The sequence below is a fragment of the Ursus maritimus genome, unplaced genomic scaffold (genome assembly GCF_017311325.1).
Source record: "Ursus maritimus isolate PB19 unplaced genomic scaffold, ASM1731132v1 scaffold_3, whole genome shotgun sequence".
NCBI classification, from domain to species: Eukaryota; Metazoa; Chordata; class Mammalia; order Carnivora; family Ursidae; genus Ursus; species Ursus maritimus.
In genome coordinates, this window is record NW_024425563.1 from 29,362,588 (window position 1) to 29,377,386 (window position 14,799).

At 40.2% G+C, this 14,799-nt stretch overlaps 1 protein-coding gene across 1 annotated transcript in view; it reads right to left on the bottom strand.

Moving 5' to 3' along the window:
• The window catches only part of KCND2 (potassium voltage-gated channel subfamily D member 2), a 486,645-nt gene that overhangs the window by 14,653 nt on the left and 457,193 nt on the right, over positions 1-14,799 (bottom strand). The window contains exon 2 of the mRNA XM_008705802.2: positions 905-1,067. Within this exon, the coding sequence (XP_008704024.1) occupies positions 905-1,067 (163 nt within the window). The remainder of the gene's footprint in view (positions 1-904; positions 1,068-14,799) is intronic.

Below are 14,799 nucleotides of genomic sequence, written 5' to 3' on the forward strand. Positions count from 1 at the left end.
TTAAAAAACATCAAACCAATACCTCGCACATAGTAACCCAGCAATAAACGTTAGATATGGTTAGTATTATGATATGCTTACATAGATTCCTAAACATTTGTGTATGCTCTTAATCTTTTACTGAGGTAGGTACACTTTCTCCCTCTTACAGCTGAATATGCATCCTGCCTACTTGTAGACGGATTAATAGCTGGCACGAAGTTCAGAGAAACGGGAAACTGCTGGGCCAGGAATAAAACTCAGCTACTGATGATCAGATTTCTCCTACTTCCTGGGTCAACTATTTAAAATATCTGAGACATATCTTAATTCCTTTTAATAGGCCTGGTCTACTGGAACCAGCTTGACCCCTGACGGATAGAGACTAAATGAATCAGATCTAGAAATAGGATTCTGATAAAATTTGCCAAGAATCTATCTTTGATTTTACTACCATCATTAGTGCTGTTTACTAGATAATTCTCTCTCTCTGCCTCGGATGGCATAGTAGGGTTATATTTCCCTGCCCACTTTGAAGTTACACACGGCTATGTGACTTACTCTGGCCAGTGCAGTAGAAATGGAAGTGAGCTGGCCCACTTCCAGGAGGAGGTTTTAGGAGTCATTGTGATTCATCACGTCCCGTTAGCCCTGCTTGAAAGATGGCAGAAGTACCTTGTCAAGATGGGAGTCTCTATCGCTGGACCAGTAATGGACCTGCAGCATGACTGAGAAATATTCCTTGTTGTTTTAAGCCACTGAGATATGAAGGTTCTTTTTTTTCACTGTGGTATAACCTAGCTTGTGCTGACGGATGAAACTATCGACGGAATTGGGGACACTGAATAGCCAGTAAAAGGGTTTTAAAGCTCACTGTAAAAAACGGGACATGCTAAATCATGGCTGCGCAGAGTTGAATACACACCTTCTGTGCCCTCCGTTTGTCTGCTCGTTGATTTTGGTGGTAGATCCGACTGAAGTTAGATACAATCACCGGAACAGGTAGGGCAATGACCAAGACCCCACTCAGCGAACAGATGGAGCCAAAAATCTTCCCTGCTATGGTTTTTGGAACCATGTCACCATACCTGGGTTAGAGAAAAAAAACAACAACAACACGGTTTTAAGTCACAGAAAGTTATTTCTGCCTGTTACAAATAGCTGTTTAGCTTAAGTCAAATGATTTTTTTGGACCTATCTATCTCTACTGCATGACGACAACATACATGGGTTAAGACTTAAATAAAGCAGAAATTATGAATATCTGAATATAAAAAAGTATCTTTCAATCTTGCAGGAATTGATTCTAACATTTAGATATCTCTTCGATTGGAAAATATTTTAAGCCACTTGTAATGATAGCTCTTCAATTTGTCCTTTATATAATATGGCAAAGTTCTTTAGATTTATTTATACTCTGTATTTCCACGCTGAATTTTATAATCTAGATAATATCCTTTTCCACTTAATTTTTTCAGCATTAGATTGGTTATGAAATTTAAGTAGAAAAAGTGGTATGACACATTCCTTTTGTCAGATATAATCACTTAAAAAACAATCTTTCCAAGGTCTCATTAACCTTCACTTGTTAAATCCAATGGCCATTTCTCCACGATGACCTTACTCAATCTCTCATTTGTATTTAATTAGTTTTCTCTCTCCTTGGAACACTTTCTGTTGGCTTCAGTACTGGAAAATTCCCTTTGTGGTCCTCTTACCTCATTGGCTGCTTCTCCATCTTCTTTTCTGGCTTCTCCCCCTCTTACCTGATTTCTAAATCCTGGGGTAACTTAGGTCTCAGACTCTTACTGTCTCCATATAAATGCTTTCCTATGTGATTTCATCCAATCTCATAGCTGGTAGTTACCTATATGCTGCCGATACCCTAATTTACATTGACAGTCCTGATGCCTATCTTGAAAATCAGACTCATATCTTCAATGCTCTGGTCTGCTTTTTCCTACCCCTGGATTTTTTAAGAATCAATAAAGAGCCATTAAGACAAATTAGCCAAAAAGGAACTCTTATTTCTGCCGCCCTCAAATCTGTTCCTCCCACGGTCTATCACCTCCAATTACCCGGAACAGCAAACCACCCAGTCACTCACACCAAAACTGAAAGAGTCGCCTAAATCTTCAGTCCCTGCATCTCATTTCTGAGCTAGTCTTGTTATCATTGACCCAACCAAATTATATCTCATTCGGGTCTCTTTTCTCAACCTCCATTTTACCACAACAACCCATGGGTAAAGAGCTTCTTACCTGAACTCTCTCCTGTATTTACCACCTTACAGTTCATGCCAACATAGCAGCCAGAGTTACGGTTTTAGAATGGAGACTGGATTGTTGCTACTTTGCTTACATCTTCTAACAAACCTGGAACTAAAATAAATCCAAACTCCTCCTCCTCTCTGAGGGCCTATATTGTTTAATTACTGCCTATATTTCACACCAAGTCCACTGTCCTCCAGCCACACTGGCCATCTGGCTTTCTGTCCATACGTGCAGCCCCCAGGTCGTCATTATTCAGGTTGAGACTTACATGTGTCCATTCCATAACGTTATTTTCTGGCTACCTTAACCACAGCGGTCTTATTCTCTCCCCTAGTCATTGTCGGTAACATTTTCCCATTGAATGACCTTCACAGTACTGTTAACACATGATATTTTAGTATTTATTAACATATTTATTTGTTGACTACCTACCTGCCCTGCTGACATTAGCACATAACCTCGACAAAGCAGGATCTGCTCTATTGAGTGTCTCACCACCACAAAGCAGGCTCTTAATAAATCTTAGTGGAAGAATCCATTTTCTCTACCTTACTGATACAGAGTTCTTCTAAGGATTCATCCCTGGGGAGGGGGTAGGAAGATCTTTTGATCATATGACTGCAGAAATTATCCAGCTATGTCTGTAGAGCCCCAACTACTCCATGTTCACTTTGAGGCTCTGGGGCACCCAGCACTCTGAGAGGAGCTCGGGTATTGGAATCCAGACTCAAGGACGTTTAGGAGGACTTGGGGTCGCATTATATCTTGAAGGGTAGCCTAGGAAACGATCACTTTAATTCACATTGTTTTGTGGGAAAACATTGTGTGTCAATATGGAAAGGAAAGTTGCAGAGGGATTGGCCCAGGAAAGGCTGCTGAGAGTGACAGCAGGCTCTACTGACTAGCACATCTGGTGACCCCATTCCAGGCTCTGGTCCTTGTTTCGAAGGCTCAGTTACTCACTCTTGTCAGTGTTTGCGGGTGATCAGCAGTTGAGCTAATTCACTGTAACTAAAATTCCCACAAGGTTTTGGCATCAGAATGACAGTATTAATTTACAGTAAAACAAATAAACAAATAGAAAAAACCCAGAAATTGGAATGCTGTGTCCATATGAAACAGGGTCTCTCGTTTTTGTTTTTTTAAAGATTTTATTTATTTATTTGAGAGAGAGAGAGAGAGTGTGTGAGGGAAAGAGAGAGAGCACATGAGCAGTGGGAGGGGCAGAGCGAGAAGCAGGCTCCCCGTTGAGCAGAGAGCCTGATACTGGGCTGATCCCAGGGCCCCGGATCATGACCCCAGCTGAAGCCAGCCGCTTAACCAACGGAGCCACTCGGGCGCCCCAGCAGGGTCTCTTTCTGTAGTCCATCAGGAAGGTAAATCATAATCTGAGGTTTATCTTAGTAAGGAAACAGTCACACATACAAGAATTTATAAGGTGAGCAAAAAAGTCTTGAGGACTTTCTTACTGTAGGGATCTGCCAATGGAATTGGAAGTTCAACTTTTTATACAATGCTGTGTGCATGTGAGCCAATTTCTGTTTGCCACAGCTCACACTGAGCGTCCGGCCATATTTTATAGAACTCTCTTTTCTCTTTGCACTGATTATGCAGTAGGTCCTGGAAAAGTCTAAAACACACACACACACACACACACACACAAGCTGCTTTTCAAAAAAGGGATCTGATTTTAATGTCTGCCAATCAGGATCTAGAAAGTGTTTCTCAAAAGGGAAAATAAATAAAACTCAATTATATTTGTTGTGGCCAGAATAGACAAGCATTGAGCCCATGCAATTCAAATAAACTTTGTAAGATATAAATACATAAAATAAAATAAATAAAATAGCAAAATGAATCCAAAATAAAGTTTTTCTTGTCTCAACTCTAAGAGATCTTTTAAAATTAGTATTTATCAGCTACGTTTTTTATCCTAGGCTCACTGTATCATAGGGTAGGCAAGGCCAGCACTCTTGTAACTTTTAGAGAAAATTAAGGGCTAAACTATGTGGTATGGACCCAAAGCTCAGTAAGACTTTAAGAAGACAGAAGGCTGGTAAGTTGGGAGCAGGTGGTGGTGGTGGTAAGGACAGAGGATAATCATACCTTCAGAAAGTCCTCACCTAAAAGAAGAAGGGAGAAAATAAACTCTGAGGGACTCAGTCAGAGGGATTCTGAGCCAGTTGATAAAGCCAGTTTTCCCGGGAAAGCAATTTTTGACAAGGTGCCCAGGATTCAACTAGAGAAATAATCACCACGAATCCTTTTTGAATGTAAAGAGAGATTATAATATAAATAAATAAAGCAGAAAGTGAACTTGTTACTCAGGGGAAAAACTGGGTAAAGTGAAATTTCTTGTTCATTTTGTAACAAAGGGGTAGGAAGTAAGGATATGAGCCAGCTTGCAGAAAGGCAGAAAATTCATGGTCTAGAAGGATCCATAAGGGAAGACAGATAACATATAGGAGGGCTTTAATGTCATAAAGCTGTGCTAATCTGCATCAAAGGCAGTATTTATTATTTACCTCCATCATATTTGTTTTACAATCCAAATTTCCTTCACAGTCAAGAAAGCAAAGGTGAGTGCTTGAGGTGACTGCCCATTCTTGCCATGATCACGAAGCGAAGCGGAAGGGACAACAAAGTGCTCATTGGTGGAGATATCTCCTCCCATCTTTTTCTCTTGGGTAAAAGGACAGATGTTTCTCATGATGCAGAAAATGAGGACGGGGGTCCCCAGGACTCCGCTGTCGTGAGGCTGGGGCAGAGGGAGATGTGGGGCGGGCACAGGGAGCGGGGCAGGCTGAGGGCTGCTGTGCGGGGGCCGTGGCTGCGGGCAGGGGGCTGCTGGGAGGCTGCCGGTGACTGCTCCGTAGGACACCCTCAGGCTGATTCCCAAGGAGCACCCGCTGCCCCCTCCACCCTCCCCTTGCTACTACTGCTCTTTCTGCTCTTCTTCCTGCTCCTTTTTAGGACTGGACTGCAGTTGCTATTTGCAATATTGAGCATATTTCGCTAGTTCGACTGTCGGAGAATCACGACAAATACCCAGTGTGGTTTGCATCTGCTCTTCCCGTTGCCCATTTTGTCTCTCTTTTCACTTAGGAATCACCTTGAGAATGGAAACAGGTAATTTTTATCTGCAAACTTATAATCGGGCACAGGATCTATTGGGGATAGGAAATAGCTCTCTGGCAAAATCAGGTGCTTTCCTTTGTTTAACAAAGGCTCTTTTAAGTAGTATTCAAACCCAAACTCCTAGTAAGAAGCAAAATAGCATTATACACCTCAGGAATCATTTCTCAAACTCGGTAGAGGAAAGGCTTAGAATAGAAAGCTTCATAATGAGAGGTGACCCTCAACTCGGCTAAATGATCATGGAGTGTAAGTATTGCCTACCATACTGCCATCTTTTAATGATTATTTTTATCCGAGGCAACTTGTTTACTGGTTGGCATTTTATTCTTTTCATTCCATATAAAAATATGCCTCATTTTTCCTGATCTCCTATCTTTAAATTAATGTTAAGCCCAGTGATATTATATATTCTAGTCTTTCTGTTTTTCTTCAGAATTTAATCTTACGTCCTCAGTCTTCAAACATCCATTTCCCCAAAAAAAACTGACACTGAAATATTATGTAGATGTAGTTTTGTTTTTCAGAGACTTTTTCCCCCTATATTTATAGAAAAGTTGTTAAGAGGTTATAAGGGCTTCTAAGGTCTACTAAGATAAATACTGAATTCCTAAAAGATAGAAGAAAACAGGAGAAATGATAGCATAATATAAAAGAATCACTCTCTAAAAGTATTACATACTAGAAATAAGCAGACTTGAACTTTGTTAATTGAAAGGAAGCTTTCTCCCTCTTTCTACTTTGCTCTACTTCTCACTGTTCCCACTTTTCCCCTCCATTCACCAGGTAGAGCCAGTCCAGTTTCTTCCTGCTTTTTGTTTTCACCCTGGACATCTACCAGACCTTATGTTTATTGCCTCCTTCCCTCCTCCTATCAGTTAAAAAGGTACAACAATGGAGGTATCATTCACATAAAAAATATTAATTCTAAATTTGCACATACTGCCCAACATACTTGGTTAAAATGATGTCTTTTGCCACATGTTAAAGACCCTATTGAACGGAAGACCAATTCTCCAGAAGAAATTCCATTACTGGTTCTTGAAGATTTTGATCTTAGATGTCAAGCAAAAGTTTCTGCAAAGTTCTTAAATTGTGGCATGCGCTCAGTCACAGAAAAGCGGCTAAATCTGGTTAATTCAGGCAAACAAGTAGAGTACATATATCTTCCATCCATCCATCCATTCATCCATCCATCCATCCATCCATCCAACTATTCATATTCCCAGTATATCAAGTAATATGAAAATAGTTTAGAAAATGTGTAATTTTTAAACATTATACATTGTAAAGCAAATTTTATAAATATCCACTCAATTTTTCCCATTTTGGTATTTGTCTAGAAATCATATGCCTAAAGTACAGTTGTCTTTAGGTCTCAGATGGAGAAATATTTCCTGGAATTTTCTTATGCAGTGTTCAAACACAATACTGTTAGCTTCCTCATCCTATTCATATAGTTTCTATTTTTTCTTCTCTTTTTATTTGAAGAGTATAAATGTAGGCTCATTTTATAAAGGAGAAATGTTATATAAGCAAACCTCTCCAGCTAAGGAATGATCTTCATCTGTGAAACTCTTTCCCATGGACACTAAGAAAGAAAACAAAAGCCATGTATGTTATAAACACTCATGAAGGTAGAAAAGATCTTCATATAACAGGAAGCAAATGCTGATTTAAATATAAACCTCAATGCTTACTGTAACTCAATCTCTTGCTCTCCCTTTCTCTTGTTCACAATGAGTGAGTCTTGAATTGCTAGGTGAAAGGAATTGAGTGAACGGATCCTGTGCACCTGCACAGAACTCCAAGAGCATCCTGTACATTGTCCAGGGCAGGTGCTGGCTCAATAAAGCTACCACATTCAGTAAACAACAACAACAGCAAAAACCCCACAACTTCATATGGGACACAAATCTGTATTTGGAAATGGAAGTATCTGAAAAATAGGTAATCGGCTATGATATGTCTGAATGTGTCTCCCCCCAATTCATACCTTGATATCCTAATGCTCAATAGGATGATATTAGGAGGTGGAGGCTTTGGGAGGTGGTTAGGTCACGAGAGCGGAGCCCTCACAAATGGCATCGGTGCTCTTATAAAAAGAGACCCTGCAGAGCTCCTTAGCCCCTTCCACCACGTGGTTCACAGCAAGAAGCGCAGTCTATGAAGCGGGAAACGAGCCCTCACTGAACCTGTTGGTGACATTATATCTTGAACTTCTCAGCCTCCAGAACTGTGAGAAATACATTTTTGTATTAGAAACTACCAAGTCTGCAGTATTTTGTTATAGCGGCCTGGATGGATTAAGACAGTACCCTTAAAAAATTAAATGAAAGTGATATGTATAATAATAATAATAACCTGGTCAAAGCTATTAAGTGATTGTGTGTGTGTGTATGTGTGTGTCTGCGTATTTTAATTACTGATTTTGTGCTTGAATTTTCTCCTATACATAACTACTGGTCAGAGAGGTCTGTGAAATCATTTCTTCTGATCTGAAAACTTGATCATTTCTCAATTAATACTTCTACTCCTTAGGGTCTCAGTAGCTAGTTATTCATGGATTTTCTGCTATCTGTTTGGCGTTCTAGAAGGATCCTAGTTTGACGGCTAATTTTTATAGTAGCCGCAGTGTTTACAAATAGCCAATGACTTTTTTTTAAAGTGTTGCTATATAATACCTTCTTGTGGTATGCAACTGGGTTGCCAGAGGGACCCTAGTATTACTTCCACATAGGAAGATTTCTCTTTGACATTTTTTTTTAAAGATTTTATTTATTTGACAGAGAGAGAGATAGCCAGCGAGAGAGGGAACACAAGCAGGGGGAGTGGGAGAGGAAGAAGCAGGCTCCCAGCATAGGAGCCCAATGTGGGTCTCGATCCCAGGACCCTGGGATCATGCCCTGAGCCAAAAGCAGACGCTTAACGACTGAGCCACCCAGGCGCCCCTCTTTGACATTTTAAAATCAATGTCTGCCTAAAGGCTGCTTTGATTTTGTCTCCACCTCTCCTGCCTGTAGGATCAATCCTACACTATCCTAGCTGCGCTGAAAGCTTGAGATTTTTTTGGATTATCTCACATGTACAGCTATTTAAAGTATTCTGTGTTCTCTCCTGTTTCTTTAAGTCTAAGCCAAATTTTTAGCTACTATTCTTTCAAAAGTGCATTATGTTTCCTTTTTCCTTTTCCTACTGGTCTCAACATTAATAATTTTAGCCTCTACTAAAAGAAAGGGGCAGCCAGAGGATGCCCCACCTTAATTAGAGGATCTTAACCAGGAATGTATGGGTTCTTAAGGAATCCATGGATAAAATTCAAGTGGGTCAGAGAACTCCATGATAGTGTATCTTCACAGGCATTTTCCTAGAAGTTTTCAAGAGCTTTGATTAAATTATCAAAAGTTTTTGGTTCAACTAATGTTAAACACTTCAGTTTGAATATCTAAGGGCATGTCAATCAATGTCATATATTATTGATATAAATGCTTGAACACATAGCACAAAGGAAATGCTGTAAAAAATATCACCATTATTTTACAACTGCAGAAATGCCAAATACCCACTAGGGGGCATAAAAACCTAAATGAAAGTTTGGAAACCAACCAGGATCTTTTTTGGTTTTCGTAAGCTGAGAGAAAAGTATTTCCAGTAAGTCGCCTGTACCAATTCCTTATCTTTGCCTACACACATCCAATATTTAGGATATATTTTGGGCATCTTATTTCTCTGGAAATAGTTGAACAGGACAAAGCCTCACCAATTTCATAGATTATCTATTTTCATGGTGTTTCCAAAAGAGATGCAAAATAATTCTGACAGCATTTTCTGTTTCTTTCAGAAAGATAGGTACATTTCTGTAATGTAAGCTATCACTAAAGCATAATTTTAAACAAGAAGCTCTTTAAGCAAGACCCTTAGTGTGAAAGTTAGGGGAAATGAAAGGACTGGGTTTGCATACAGAGAAGGGGAAAATTGAAGAATGGCCAAAATGTTTTTAGCACATTTATTCACATTTATGCTCTAACCTCTCAACATTAGATTTCAGTTGGGCTTACTAACTGTGTGCCTCTAGCTTGTGCCTTTGTCTAAAACAAATTCTTTTCTGACTCGTGTTTTTTCTCTTGTTTTTTGCCTATTATATGATCAAATGAGGCTTTAAAGGTTATAAATGCAACATATGATTATGACCTGATATCCTAATGAAGTGTTTTTTACCTAAATGAATATCAATAGAAGCCTTTATAGTCTCCTCTAAAGAGTGTTTTCTTATTTTCAAAGTATGCTAATCAGAGCCTACATTTGTAACATTTACTTTATTCTTCATTTTTAACAAGGTTATAAAAAGACATGTACAATCGGTTATTGTGAGGCACAACATTCTAAAACACTGGGAGCTGACTTTCCCAGCTGTAGGACCACCGGAACTGTTTTCTCCTGCTTTGGGTTTTTAGTCTTTGTTGCCTGGAGCTATCCTTTCACCCTCACATAGCTCCGAGTCGGATCATGTCATTCTGTCGCATAAAAGCCTTCATTGTTACTCCATCACCTGCAGGAAAAAGCTCCAACTCCTTAGCACGACAGACACAGCTCTTCATGACTTGGCCATCCCATCCTCCTCGGCTCGCCCACACATACCCCATGTTCCAATTGCAACAAGTCGCTTCCAATTACTGGCATGCATTATGTCCTTCCATTCCTCCATGCCTCTGTATATATTGTTCTTTCTAGAATATCCCCCTTTGCATAAATCCTTCGCGTGAACTCATTTACACTGATAAAGCTCAAGTATCAGTTCTTATTTGAAGAACTTCTTGACCGCTTTATCTCTGTCCAGTCAGAGTGATGTTTTCCCTCCAGCTGCCTCCGGTGTGGCTCGCAACTAATGAAGTACAATTACTTTTTTAAATGTCTGTTTTCTCTCTAAACTAGGAGGTCCAGGAGGTCAAGGATCATGTCATCGTTATAAGACCAAGTCCAGCACAGACCTTGCCCAGAGCTGAGCAAACAGTTGAAACCCAATAAATGTTTACTGCTTAAATAAATCCTCCAGGGAGAGATCTGCTGATAAACAATAAATACGGGAGGGAGTCAAGGGAAATACCCATCCACTGCTCTTTCTCTTCTCACCAGATTTCCTTTCTTTCTTTGAGCCTGGCACCATCTCCGTTCCTCAATATGTCTAAATTCCTCTTTGGATACTTAGATGATATGCCCAGAATAACCTAGTTCTACACTGTCAATTAATCTCATTTTTTATACCCAGAGAAATCATTTTTAACTTACATGATTTTTAAATGAACAGAGAAGCCGAGAGAACTGACAATTTTCCAATTCCTACTTGTTTTCCATTATCACATGCTTAACCAACATGTACCCTGCTAGAATTTCAAAATACAAATCCTCCCAAACTTGACAGACTTTGCAATCCTCAAATGCCCAGCAACATGAATGAATAGGACGTCTGGTTCTCTGAATCTCACATACCATGCTGGGAAATAGCTGGGTGTTTCCATATCTCTCTAATCTTCTCGAAGATGCTGCTGATCTTAAATAGTGAGCGCTAGCAATTCTCTGAAAATCCCATTGTTTGGTAGCCATTTTTCTTAACTTGGTCCTTTCTAGTTATGCCCTGGGAGTATACTGGAAGAGGTCTGCCTGTATTACCTCAGATGAACGTTAATCCGTCAAGCCTATCAAGGTCCCAGCGAATGCCTGGTCATTTTGGCTTTGGGCCAATGGCACCAGCTTCCAGAGCATGCCTGTCTTGGTCTTGCATCCCAGGGGGTTTCATCTTCAACACTATCAGAACTTCTCTCCCACTGGGGGCTTTCTTCAGTTACCTGCGGCTGTCCAATTCCTCTCTTCCTGTCCTTTGAAAGGTAACTGTTGTAGGAAGCTCCCTGCCCTGCGTGAGTCCAAGTCTCTGTTGCTGCCTGCAGGCGGTCATCCAAGGAGCCAAATCCCAGTGCCATCTCAACAGTTCTGTTCCTAAGTTTGTTTTTTTATAACCAGCCACCTATCTCGCCTGCTGACACCATCAAAATTATGTACTGCCTACAATCCATTCAAAGACTACTAAGGGCCTTTGCCATGGGAAGAAGGAGGAGACGGTTCCCAGAGTTCTGTCTGCAGGACCAGTCTTCTGGAAGAATTCAGTTAGGCAGCATCAAAGCATGAAGTAGAGGAGTTTATCCTGAACGTTTTCATTTCTTTCCACCTGAGTTTACACAGTCTCAAACCTATTAGCCATTACAGGCCTCACATACCTTTAAGATGTCTTTAAGTATTTACCTATTTTATTTTGGACTGTGCTTTTTAAATTACTTATAGATCATCTAGGACTGACCTAACACATCTCTTGTTTCTAATTCTGCCCAGGAAGGCCTGATAATTTTGCCACCCAATGTCTACTTGAGCTTTACAGAAAAGAAGGCATAAAATTCTAACTGTGCTGGAGGTAAGACTTCACCCTCTGCTGGGGCAGGGAATTAGCTCTGTTTTAACAGCAGCAGCATCTCACTGGGACCCAAATGCAGGCTGTGTCCCTTCTATAGATCTGGAGGCCGGGAAGTCCAAGGTCAAGGCACTACAGAGTTAGTGTCTGATGAGAACCCACTTCCTAGTTCATACAGGGTTGTCTTTTCACTGTATTCTCACATGGCAGCACGGGAAAGGCGTTCTCTGGGCATTAATCCCACACTCATGGGGCTCTACCTCATGACCTGATCACCCCAAAGGCCCCATCTCCTAATACCACCACATTGTTAGGATTTAACATATGAATTTGGGGGGGGGGACACAAATATTCAGTCAATAGCATGATCTAATGGCAATGCCATGACTGTCCTGGCGCCCCTCGCTCAACTGACCAGCTGGGTGGAACCCGGGCCCCTGTTATCTTGTGGTGGGGTTGAGGATCCGGTCTGTATAGCTCACCACCAAAGGTAGTTCTGCCAAGTCATACAGCCAGGTGGTAGACCTGCCTTGTTCCTTCTTCATCTGTGCATGGCTCTGCCTACTCACTGACTAGGGACTTCTTTCCTGCTAAAAATTCCAAAATTCTTCAGGCATAAATAATTTAATATGATTATGCTTCATGTAAGGAGTCACAGCTGTTTAAATACAAAAGGAAAGCAGAGCAGAGAAGCTGTAATTTAACCTCCCAAAGACAGTCAGGTATTTCTACTAAAATTCAAGTCTTCAGTTTAACTTAGAAAGTTTCTATATCCTTAAACAAACTTTGTTTTTGATGAGAATCCAACGGCCCGTATTTACATTAGAGATGCTTTTGGAGAACAATTCTATTCAGTTCAATGTGAGACAAAGTTATTTCCTAAAATTAAATGAAGATAGTACATACATTTTATGTTTAGATTCTTTTGCCTCTTCTTAGGCAATTAAAGCCTTGATTGAATGGTCAACTTTCTATTAACTATGTAAATTAGGGTATATCCCAGTAAGCATAAATAAAGAGGGTCTTAAATAAATTCGTATCTCTACCTCTATAGTTCTAACTGGTCAGACTCCTATATGAAAATGCTCCTATGGTTGCATTCGGACTGCATCTAGTTAGAAAATAGTAATAATAAAATAAATAAAAATGAATGAAAAAGTACACCTGCTTGAACATAAATGAACTAAAAGAACCTTCTATAAAGAAGTTATTTTTGGGGCACCTGACTGGCTCAGTTGGTAGAGCGTGTAACTCTTGATCTTGGGGTTATAAGTTCGAGCCCCACGTTGGCTGTGAGATTACTTAAAAATAAAATCTTAAAAAAATTATTTTCCTGATGTTTCATTTTAAGGAAAAAGGAAACAAAGTAGGTGCAAATAACTTGACATTAGAAATTAAATTTAAAAAATTTCAGAATGTATCCCACATTCTGAGCACATAAAATGCATAATTTCTTACATCTCTTTGTATGTTCTTATCTACACTTAATTTTTCTGGAAATAAGATTACATTATTGGCACAATATCTTACTTCTAAGGTAATTAAAGTAATAGTATTGTCTGTGTTCAGAGTCTAAGCAGGAAAACAGAAGGCACGCCAGTTATCTACAGCAGCATGGACTTAATGGAGAGAATGAAGGGGGTTGGGTGTGGCAATGGGGTTGCCGAGAAGCCAGCCCATCACTGGGCTAGAGATGAGGCAGGAGATGGCAGTCCAAGCCATGACCACCATGAGGCTGGAGAGGCAAAGGCTTTCTGGAGAGGTTTTCTGAGCCCAAAGGCAGAGTCCCTGCTGGCGGCTGGATCTTTACCAGGCCTTTAGGGAAAAGAACTAGAGCCATTGAAGAGGGTCAGCTGCTGTCTTGGAAGATGCAAAGAAGGACAAATACCCTGACTCCTCCCCCCAAGCCCATCCTCCCATCTCCTGCCAATGTTCCCACTGTCCAAACTGGCAGAAAATCAGATGCAGCCTGCTGGAATCTGGATAGCTAGTAAGAGGCATAACCAAACTGGGACTCAGGGCTTTTCCCCCCAAAGCTGGGCTCTGCGTACCTCACCACAGCTCCCTGCTAAGGTCGTTCTGGTCTAAGATGTTATGACCCAGAAGCAGAGGTATTAGTTTGTCGATTGATTCCAGCCCTTCCCCTAAAAGCAGAAAATTACATTTGATCCGAATTAGAATCCCGGTAGTGAGACTGAGAGGACCTCTCTGGGTAGTTGCCCTGGGTGTCATGTCATCCTGAATTTTGAAACACCACAAGCACAGGAAAGTGCGCAGGACTGAGGGCAAGCTGGATCTTCTAGAGCAGGCTCCAGGCTCTTCAGTTTCAATCCATTGTACATTTAAAATAAGCTAAACAACCAAAGTATCTGTTTTGACAGAGTCAGGAGAAAAATGCCAAACATGAAGCTACATTATAAAGATGTCCAATTAGATTTGATGACTGTAAAATGTTCTACTTGTATGAAATGGGCACAGTGTGTAATAAAAGCTGGTCCCTGGGGCTTCCAAGCCTCGTGGTGACTAAGTGCCAGCAAGAGGCTCTTAATTAGAATAAATCATTTCAGAGTTGTATCCTTCAACAGATCATTGAGAATACCATTAGTAATAAATTAAAGCATATTTTAAGGGCAGGTGAATATATGTAAAACCAAGTAGCCTTTTAAAATGAACATAGCTCCGCAATTAGTCCCATTGCTCATGACCCTCTCGTTGCAGGAGTTTTTCTTTTCGTTGTTGTTTTTTATTACAGTAATGAAAGTCTATAGCTAAACATGCCAGAGCCTGGCTGTTAGTTATAAATTTAAATAAAGAAAAAATATTTGTATGTTTAAAGGAGAATATAAGATGGTGGATGAGGGTTTGGCCATAAAATGAAAATATATAATGTGTGCTTTAAATCAGACACAAGAAAGAACATAGTGGTTCCATTATAGATGTCATTAACATGGATAG